The sequence below is a fragment of the Suricata suricatta genome, chromosome 13 (assembly GCF_006229205.1).
Source record: "Suricata suricatta isolate VVHF042 chromosome 13, meerkat_22Aug2017_6uvM2_HiC, whole genome shotgun sequence".
NCBI classification, from domain to species: domain Eukaryota; kingdom Metazoa; phylum Chordata; class Mammalia; order Carnivora; family Herpestidae; genus Suricata; species Suricata suricatta.
In genome coordinates, this window is record NC_043712.1 from 87,111,050 (window position 1) to 87,121,347 (window position 10,298).

The window sequence follows — 10,298 nt, forward strand, 5'->3', positions numbered from 1 at the left end:
TGTCCACCAGCTCGCCCTGCAGGAGAGCGCCCCGCAGCGCTGTCCCCACCGCCCGGGGCCTGCCGCCCGGCCACACCGCTGCAGACCGACGCAGCGCGGTCTCTGCCGGGCCTTCCCGGAGCCGCGAGGCAGGAAAGCACCGCACTTCTCAGAACAGACACGCACGTTTCAGAAACAGTGCGTGAATCTGAGGCTGGCTGGACCAAGTGAGTTTTTACTGCTGTTACAAACAGAGGAGCAGTCGTAACTTTTGAAATATCAACCAAAGCTTCACACCGGAGTTCTCGGGTGCGAGTCCAGGATGGAGGGCACTAACCGCACATCCGGAAAGACTGACACGTCTTCTCGGGCCCTGCAAGAGGAACGTGCTCCCCCTTCCCGATCCGTCTCCGTCAACGCAGCGGCACAAGTCCCAGATACCACGCCTCAACATCAACATAAACGTTTACTCTCAGCATTCGTGGTTGCAAAGAAGCGACCAGCCCACCTCAGGCGAAGTCCACATTAAAGTACAAACCTCTGAATGTGTACTTATTAGGGGAGAGAGAGAGGGAGAGAGTGTACACATGAGCAGCAGCAGGGGAGGGGCAGAGAGAGGGGGGAGAGCGGGAGCCTCCCAAGCAGGCTTCAGGATGTCAGCACAGAGCCCAGTGCGGGGCTCAAACTCATGGAACCGGAGATCAGGACAGGAGCCGAAATCAAGAGTCAGATGCTCCGTCAACTGAGCCACCTGGGCACCCGATAAAGTATCAAGCCTCTTTTCATCCCCTGTGTTTGCTGAGCATGTACTATGCGGGAGTGATTTTTCCGGATGCCAAGTGGGAACGAAAGTGAGCCTCTGCCTCCAGGGAGTGGGGGTCCAGCTTCACCCCAGGACTGGGAGGGCTCCAGGGCCTCTGCCGTCTACACCTCTCCCGCCTACCACTGCCCCCGGCCAAGGCTGCTGTGGGCCACCGACACCCTGCGCTTGCCGAGCGTGGCCCTCAGGCCCGGCCCGGGCCCCGCGGACGCAGCACGGAGAGGGTCAGCGTGCGCCTTGAGCAGCTTCTCTGCCCACGAACTCCCTCACTTCTCGACGCGCTGCACGCAAGGCCAGCTAGAGATGACCGGCCACGTCCACCCGTCTGGGAAGGAAGGGAGGTGCCAGGCGGGCCGAGACCGGGGCACCGCGGAGGACAGTCATGGGCTGTGCAGAGCCGGGACTCAGGGCACACACAGACATGCACATCGCATACGGGGCTCCTGCACAGTGGTCATGTGAGCTGGCGCTTAGCCAAGAATCCGTGCACACAGGATGGCATCCGAGGCGTCACGGGCCACATCCCTCCCTGCGCTCCCGAGAGGGGAGAGGGTGGGCCTCAGCCGGCAGGTCCCGGGACGCCTCAGCCCGGCCGCCGGGTCCCGAACGCGCTGGACGTGGCCGGCAGCTCTCCCCAGCCTGTCCCCACACAGACCACACAGCAGAGCAGGACACGCAGCAGGACAGCCACAGTTTCCCCTGGTCCTGCCCCAGGTGACACGCAGGGAGACCCTGGTCACCCCACAGACACTCGGCTTCTCCTGTCCCGTCCGCAGGGGTCTGGCTGAGACTTTCAGCTTCCCGACACTCTTGAGTTCCGTCCCTGCGCCTCATTCACACAAGCTGCGGGGACCCTGCAGCTGCCGCAGAACTCAGACCACGCGATTTCAACGCACGGGGATGCGCTCACGTGGACTAAGACGGCCACAGCCGGGGCTCCTGCGTCCAGACCCAAAATCACTATCACTGTTTTCTTTTTTTAATGTTTACTTTTGAGAGAGCAAGTGAGCGAGCACGAGCAGGGGAGGGGCAGAGAGAGAGAGGGAGACACAGAATCCGAAGCAGGATCCAGGCTCTGAGCGGTCAGCACAGAGCTCGATGCAGGGCTTGAACCCACAAACCACGAGATCATGACCTGAGCCGAAGTTGGAAGTGTAACCGACTGAGCCCCCCGGTGCCCCGCTATCACTGTTTCCGAGCCAGTGAAAGAGCACCTGGGGGGGACTCACGACTGCACGTCACGGGAGCTTCCGATGGCTTCTAGGATTCACAAACCCGACCACAAAAACACTGTGCGTGAGCAGGTGACTGTTTCATGGCCCACTCGTGTGCTCAGCGGGAGGGCGTGGGCTGCATGGGGGACAAACAGAAGGACAGACGTGCACCTGCTGAAACCGGAGTCCAGGCCCCTACTCGCCTGAGTCCTTCCCGGGGCTGCACGGGGTCTGTCGTTCGGGAAGCGGCCTGCTCCTCAGCCTCGGTGCAAAGCCAGCCAGAAGGAGAAGATGTGGACCCCTCGGGCTCCTGCAGAGGCACGTTCAGACCAAGCCAACGCGAAGGACGCGGGTCCCGCTGAAACAGACTGGCCTCGAGGAGCGCGCCCGTGGACGCGGCTCAGCGTGCTGGGCTCAGTCCCCGGGACACCCACGCCCCAAGAGTGGTTCTTAGTGACCTTTGCGTTATTAAATGAACCTAAGCGCTGGGTAGGGGATGCCTAACCTTTCTTGGGTATTTTATTTACTTAGTAAAACCCCTAAGGTATTTTAAGTATCAAATTCCCCTACAAGCCTGGACCAAATAGGAGAGAAATCCTAGAGAAATCTTAGCAGGCGGGTAACTCCTGGCGGGGGGCTGGCGAGGCTGAGCGCCACGGTCTCGCGTCGGCGGCTGTGCAGGCTCAGGGCAGAGGCGCCAGCTCTCCTGGCAGATGGCCAGCGGGCACCCGCAGGAGATGCAACAGTACACCTGCCTCAGGTGGACACAGGCATCCGCTGCACACTCACAAGTCTGTGCAGCGAGCACGACTTTGAACTTCACACTGCAGACTGTGCCGTCTCCCGCACTTGGGAGCAGAGCGGAGACACCCCGAGGCACACGAGGAAACCGGAGACGCGGCAGGCACACCCTCTCCCGACACCTGGAGCTGGAAGGCGTCAGTGGAGGGTTCACTTTGGGGCAGCCAGGAGCCTCGCGGGGATGTGTCTGGAAAAGTAACCAAAACCGACCTGGGCTCCAGGCCTACAGAAGAGACAGGTCTGCACAAGAAGCATTAGCAGGTCACAGAGGGTAAACCTGACGACCGCAGAGAGGCTGGGCGTGCGCTGTTAGTGCCGTGAGAGGGACAGTGACCCAGACGGCAGGATGGTAGGGGAGGCTCGCAAGTACTCGCTCACGGGGCATCGACTGACCTCCCCGCATCACGGAAGGTAGTGGGGCCCAAGTTCACAGATCTGGCATCAGGACACACAGGTGGTCACGGCAGAGCCAGCCCTGGAGGCCAGCCCGTCCCTGGCCGCAGCCCTCGGAGGCCCTGAGCTGCAGGTGGAAGGCACCTCGACCAGCACATCCTCGTGCACGTTCGGGCCCTTCTGGCCAAGCTCGGAGCTCCTTCCTTGTTACCCTCCAGAGAGAGAGTTCATGTGTACCCAGTCCAGCAACCCCAACATCGCAGGGTGGGGGCAGTGTGAGAAATGCAAATGGAAGGGGGGAAGAGAAGAGAGGGAAACAAACCATAAGAGACTCAAAGGTGGAGAACAAACTGATGTTGTATGTAAGTGATGAATCCCCGAATTCTACTCCTGAAACCAATATTGCACTTCCTGTCAACGAACTAAATTTCAATAAAGAAAATTTGAAAAAAAAAAAAAAGAAACAAAAAAGAAATGCAAATAGAAAAGTCAAGGCCCTACCAGGACTTGCAGAATCCCCGCTGTGGGTGTGGGGCCCGGCGACTCCCCAGGCTCAGGTCCGAGGACTCCAGCCCACCAACGCCAACCCCGGAGCTGCTCAAGACAAAACTCGAAGTCCTCATGGCGCGCTCCCATCTCTGCGTTGCTGGAAGGAGCACGTCCGCCAGTCCACCTGCTTCACCTGCCACCCTTCCAAACACGCCCACCCTTCCAACAAAACCTGATTGCACCACTTCCCTGCTGCCAGTCCAACACCATCCACCCTCTGATCCCAGGACCCGCCAGCTGGCCTGATCACTCTCACTGGGCTCGCTCAGTGCAGCACCCGCGGGTGCTCCCGGACCACCCAACCCCCCTCAAGGTAAACCCCGTGCCCTTCTTCTGCAGCCCCGACCGCAGTCCTGACTTCACAGATCTTTATTTCGATGAGTGTATTTGATGAATGCTCGCCTCCCTACATCTCTTTTACTTTTCTTTTCAAATTAAAAAAATATTTTAAGTTCACGTATTTATTTTGAGAGAGACAGCATGAGTGGGAAGGGGCAGACAGAGGAGAGACAGAGGATCCCAAAGCAGGATCTGGGCTGCCAGCACAGAGCCCGATTCAGGGCCCAAACCCATGAAAGCGTGTGATCATGACCTGAGCCCAAATCAAGAGATGGATGCTTAACTGACTCAGCTGGCCAGGCGCCCCTTCTTTTACTTTTTAAATAAACTTGAAATTTTAGGATGTATTTAGATTCACAGAAAAATCGCAAACACAGTACAGAGTTGCCGCACACCCCACGTTTCCCTGCTAACATCTTACACGCCTACGGTACGTCTCTCACTAGTGAACCAACAGTGACGCAATACTGTTAACTAAAGCCCATACTTTGTTACTTTCTTTGGATTTCCTTAGTTTTTACCTAATGCCTTTTTTTAAGTTCCAAGACCGCACCCAAGACGCCGCTCTATATTTAGTTCTGATGCCTCCGTAGGCACCTGTGGACGGCGACATGTTCTCAGACTCTGCTGGTCTTAAATGACCTTGACAGTTTTGAGGACTACCGCTCAGATAGTTTGTAGAACGTTCCTCACCTGGCTGTCTGTGTTTCTCCCGTGGCTAGACTGCACTTACGTGTTCTGGGGACAAGGACCACACGGGGAACGGGCCATTCTCCCCCCAGCAGATGGAGGGTGCGTGCTCTCCACATCGCCTAGCGCCATGTCAATCTTTGGCATCTGGCAGACATGGTGCCTTCTCCCCACATTTGGAGGCTACTTGAGCTGGATAGAAGATTCTAGGTTGGTGCGTGTGTTTTTTTTCTCCTTTGACACTTCAAATATTTTACAAGGGAAGTTCTGGTTCGAACAGTTATGATGAGAAGTCTGCTATAAATAACTCTTACCCTTGCTCCCCTGAGCTTGGCGTCTCCACACCTCTCCGGCTTTTTCCCAACATATTCTGTCTCTAGTTTCTTCCTGCGAGTTTCTCAGATCCGCGTTGTGGTGACTGTATTCTCTCTTCCCTTTTAGCGTGCCTTGTAATTTTTTGCTGAAACCTAGAGTGTTCTGTTTTGATTTCTTTGAAAACCTGTCTTTTTGGTTGTTGAAAACCTAGAAGTGTTGAACCAGGTAACGGGAACTGAGGTGAATGGGCCCGGAGCATGAGGACTCGCAGTAGTGTCCCAGGATTCCATGTGTTCTGTAGCTGCCGGTGCCAGACTTCACTCTTCTGTGCCCTGTTCTTGTGTCCTCCATTGCCTCTGGGATCCCCCGAGCACTCCCGCTCAGAAGGTGCGTGTCCTGTACTTCTTTCCTTGGCCTGCCATCCATTGTTTCACCATGCCCCATGGGTGTGGAGGGATGAATACAGGAAGGGGGGCACTCGTGGGGTGCCTGGGTGGGTCAGTTGGTTGAGCATCTGACTTTGGCTCAGGTCATGGTCTCGCAGTTCATGGGTTCGAGCCCCATGTTGGGCTCTGTGCTAATAGCTTGGAGCCTGGATCCTGGAACCTGCTTCAGATTTTCTGTCTCCCTCTCTCCCTGCCCCTCCCCCACTTATTCTAAGAATTAATAAACATTAAAAAAAAATTTTTTAAAGGGGGAGCATTCCTTGACAGCACATTTACCCTCAGGCTCTCAGCGAGCCAGGGCTGTAAGGCTGGGATCTTCACAAGTGTCTTCTTCATCACTGGGTTGGTGTCTTCTTTTCCCAAGCCCCACACTCTCTATCCTACTTATGCCCCAATAATTTACTTGAAGCCTAACCCATTAACCATGGGTGTGTGTTTTCTGTCCTTCAGGTGACATAAGAGGTCAGGAGGGCCCCGGGGTAGGAGGAATCCCTCTGCTTCAGTGGGGACAAAGTGGTGACAAGATCCTCCCCCCTGGACGAGAGCCTGTTGTGGAGAAGGCTCTGGGTGCACTTCATTTTTATTTTAATTTATCAAAAAAAATCGTTTGCTGTATTTTAAAATAGTTCATTTGTTTCAAAACCATGTCTTTTACAAAAACAGTCAAATCCAACTTGGTTTTAAAAATTATTTCCCTAGGGGCACCTGGGTGGTTCAGTCGGTTAAGTGTCTGACTTCAGCTCAGGTCATGATCTCGTGACTCATGGGGTTGAGCCCCACATTGGGCTCTGTGCTGACAGCTCAGAGCCTGCAGCCGCTTCTGATTCTGTGTCTCCCTCTCTCTCTCTCTGCCCCTTCCCCTCTCCTGCTCTTTCTCTCTCTCTCTCAGAAATAAACATTAAGAAAAGTTTAAAAGATTATTTCCCTATTTATCAAAAAAAGAGACAAAATCCAGCAATTCTCATGGTGGGTGGTGGTATGTCCTAAAAAGTGACCCTGAGCACTGGATGAGTGAGCAGGGAGCCACCACTTCTAGGGGAAATGCAGGCTTAGGTTCCTGGGGGCCTGTGGCCATACTTTTCCATCAACTAATCAACGTATAGTCTTGTTAATTTATAAGATGCTAACTGTAACCTTAGATTCATCCTTTAGCCATTTTCTCTTTTCTTTTCTTTTTTTTAAAGTAGGCTTCACATCGAGTGAGGAGCCACCATGGGACTTGAACTCCTGACCGTGAGATCAAGACCTGAGCTCAGATCAGAGGTCCCATGCTTAACCGACTGAGTCCCCCAGGAACCCCTCATCCTTTATCCATGTTGAGGGACTTCCAGAATATTCACAAGGGCGTCCATGGTCACAAACGAGATGGAAAAGTACAAGTTGTTGTAAAAATCAATCCAGCGGTATATAGACACTAATACATGTAAAATTTATACCTCAGTGAGTCTTCGCTCCTCACAACCCTATCTTGCTGGGTTTGTTGGCTCTAAAAATTTTCCTGGCATCTTTAAAATTATACACTTTATATACATGTATCAAAAATCAGTCCATGGCGTGAGACTAGTCCGGTCGAGTCTCACAGACGTTCGTATTTGCTGCACACGAGTCACACAGCTAACCAGCCACGATCTGCGTCGTGTGCACAAATCAGGGCCTCAGAGCACACAAGAGAATGAACAGCCTCTGCCCCAAAGGGGACCCAACCTTGAACGTCAGTCCTGCTGCTCCTTCACCAGCCCTCTGGCCTCGGGGAAATTACTCTCTGCAAAAAGGATGTAGCTTTCACCTTATTTGGAATGTTCTTTTAGAAAAAATAAGGGCAAAAAAATAGGTAAATTGGAAAAAAAATGGCAACATCTGTTAACAGTGAATGTGGCTGCACTTTTGTGTTCTTTGTAAATTTCCCCGTCCAAAAGAGGGTCGTCAAGAATAAATGAGGTCACGTCCAATCAAGGCCTGGGGTTCCTATTCTTCCTTTTTTTTTAAATGTTTATTTATTTTTAAGAAGAGAGAGAGACAAAGTGTGAACAGAAAAGGAGCAAAGACAGAGGGAGACACAGAATCTAAACAGGCTCCAGGCTCTGAGCTGTCAGCACAGAACCCAACGTGGGGCTCAACCCCATGAACCCTGAGATCATGACCTGAGCTGAAGTTGGACCCTTCACTGACTGAGCCCCCCAGGCGCCCTTCCTGTTCTTTCCATCTGACCAGAAACAACCTGACTGTATGGAAGGCTCTTGGCTACTGCTATAGCCCCAGCACCCAGCACCGTTCCCGGCTGGAGGGAAGAGGCCAGGAGACCAGCTTGCTGAATGGATCAAAGAGCAGCCCTCTTTGGCCGTCTAGATCAGAGAGGCTGGCAGGAGCAGAGAGGGCCACACGAATAGATCATTTGTTTATTCTTACCGGTTCCTGAAGGAACGTAGTTGTTTAACGAAAATGCCCAATACTCTAGGTTGCTCTGTAACATAAATTTGGAAACATCAGGTAGCTAGTTTGTCGACCAAGTGAAGATGTCACGACACCCTCCTCTCTGAAATGTCCCCACACAAGAACAAGGTGGGGAAAGGCCAGGGAACTAGCAGAGACCTCGAACCCCAAACAGAGCCCAATGCAGCAAAGGCTCATCCTCAGAGCATGAGGAACTCAGGAAGGGGGTCAAGGAAGGGCCCACCAGAGACCTCAGACAAAGCCGGTCACCCCGCAGCAGTGGGGAAGTCCACCATGAGTTATGGTGGAGAGAGTCTGAGTGGCCAATTCTGAATTAAGCCAATTCTCTCCTCTCTCTCTCTCTCTCACACACACACACACACACACACACACACACACACACACACACACACGGCATCACTGAGAATGAGGAAACTATCTCTACTGGCCTGGGACACAAACTGAGCCACTCCTCAACGTGATTCACTTCCAAGAGGTCTACATCTTGGACCCTGGGTCTACAGTTATAATAAAAGAATAAAAAGAGAGGCAGCTGGCGGCTCAGTCAGTTCTGCCTCCAATTCTCGATTTCAGCGCAGGTCAAGATCTCCCAGTTTGCGAGTTCAAGCCCTGCATCAGGCTCTGTGCTGACAGCACGGCGCCTGCTTGGACTCCCTCTCCCCCTCTCTGAGCCGCTCAGCCCGTCTCTCAAAATCAACAAATAAACTTTAAAATGATGAAGGAGACACAGGAGGGGAGAGACGGGGGCGGGCACGTGAAGAACACGTGACACACTGTCCCCAGGGGCTGACGAAGTCACGGCCACAGAATCAAAGAACTTCATGGAATACGCACTCGGTTAAAGCAGGAGCTCAAGCCGGAGACACAAAAGCTAGTGGGGGAGGCGAGGACCAGAGATAAGCCGGCAGAGGCCGGGGGACCGGGAAAGAGAGCAGGCCGCTTGGTGACGGGGAGTGTGACAGACGGAGTGGAGTAGGTTGAGGACAACGAAAGGCCAATCCGCAGAACGTGAGAGAATTTAGCACAAAAACAGGACAACGGAGACGCCAAAGACGCACGACCGGCCTCCCTTTACTGGAGAAGGAGGTGAAGGAGAGGGACGGACGTTCAGAGCCGTAATTAAAGATTTCCAGAACCGAGAGGCCTCCCCCCGGATTCCCTAACCTGGGGGCCTACCAGGGGGCAGGGACAAGCGACCTCAGACACCTCTCCAGCTGCCCTCCAGGCCCGGGGATGGGAGTCCATCCCGAGGAGCCCGGGTGTCCAGCGAGGGGCACATGGACAGGGGGTTGGGGCTGGTGGCGGGTGTGTCGCTGCAGCCTGCGGCTCCGATGCTGTGGCGAGCAGGGAGGACCGGAAGCCTCCACCACGGATCAGAAACCCGGGCAGGGAGGGCCGTCCACCCGGTCTCCCAGACCCCTGCCTGGCAGCCTCTGCAGGCGCTTCGGAGGAACACACATGCCCCGCCCTGCCTAAGTGTCCCCATGCACTGCGTGCTCAGTGCTCTGCTTTCCTGAGCCAGCTGGGTTAGGAGAAGAAAGTTCTAGACCAGAACCGAGATTCTCCACCCCGCCCACAGCTTGGAATAGCCCGGGTGATTCATGTTTTCATAGGGCCCGGTGATGGAGCTTAAGCCCGGGTGACTCAGGAGCTCCAGCGGTGGGGTGCAGACGTGGGGCCCCTGTGAGAGGTCTTCCCGGTGACCGTGTGGCCAGCCGGGGCATCGCTGCTCTGGATGGAGGTTCTGGGGCCCCAACGGGCCGGGACAGAGTGGCCACGCGGCTGGGTAGGTGGAGGGAAGAGCCCGGTTTGCTCCGAAATCTGACGAGGTGAGTGCAGGCGTGTCCGGGAAAAGCGGAGCGTGAGGCGCATCGTCACCCCATCCTCACCCGCATCGGCGCCGGAGCACAGGGGCAGGCGGGGCCCCTCGTCCCCGGAGGGCGCAGGCGTGCGGCCGGTGCGCGGAGCTAAACTTAGGGAGCGCGTGTCGCTAGGCTTCCTGACCACAGGCTGAATCATGAAAGGAAGTTCTGGAATTCCCAGGCCCTTACGAAACACTGTTCACGTGCTGCTTGACCACCCGGCAAACTCAGTGCTCGGGAACCCCAGAAACGGTAGACCGTGTAGATGGAGGGGAGGCGGCGCGGGCGGCCTGCTGGGGCCTTCCCACCTGGCCGCGCAGTCCCGCGTCCCCAGCCGCGGCCCCAGGACGCCCACCTCTGGGCTGGCCTCGGCGGGCACCGGGCACATGGCCCAGACTGAAGACGCCGCCTTCCTGCCCCGCGAACCCCGCGAGACACA

The 10,298-nt window shown here is 55.1% G+C and overlaps 2 protein-coding genes across 8 annotated transcripts in view; both read right to left on the reverse strand.

Annotated features, from left to right (window-relative positions):
* The window catches only part of SYK (spleen associated tyrosine kinase), a 73,352-nt gene that overhangs the window by 51,993 nt on the left and 11,061 nt on the right, over positions 1-10,298 (reverse strand). The window lies entirely within an intron of this gene.
* Positions 2,218-10,298, reverse strand: part of LOC115275983 — a 19,410-nt gene continuing 11,329 nt past the window's right edge. Inside the window, exons 4-5 of the mRNA XM_029919694.1 lie at positions 3,709-3,801; positions 2,218-3,001 (exon numbers count right to left, since the gene is read on the reverse strand). Coding sequence (XP_029775554.1) covers positions 2,570-3,001; positions 3,709-3,801 — 525 coding nt within the window. The 3' untranslated portion in view covers positions 2,218-2,569. The remainder of the gene's footprint in view (positions 3,002-3,708; positions 3,802-10,298) is intronic.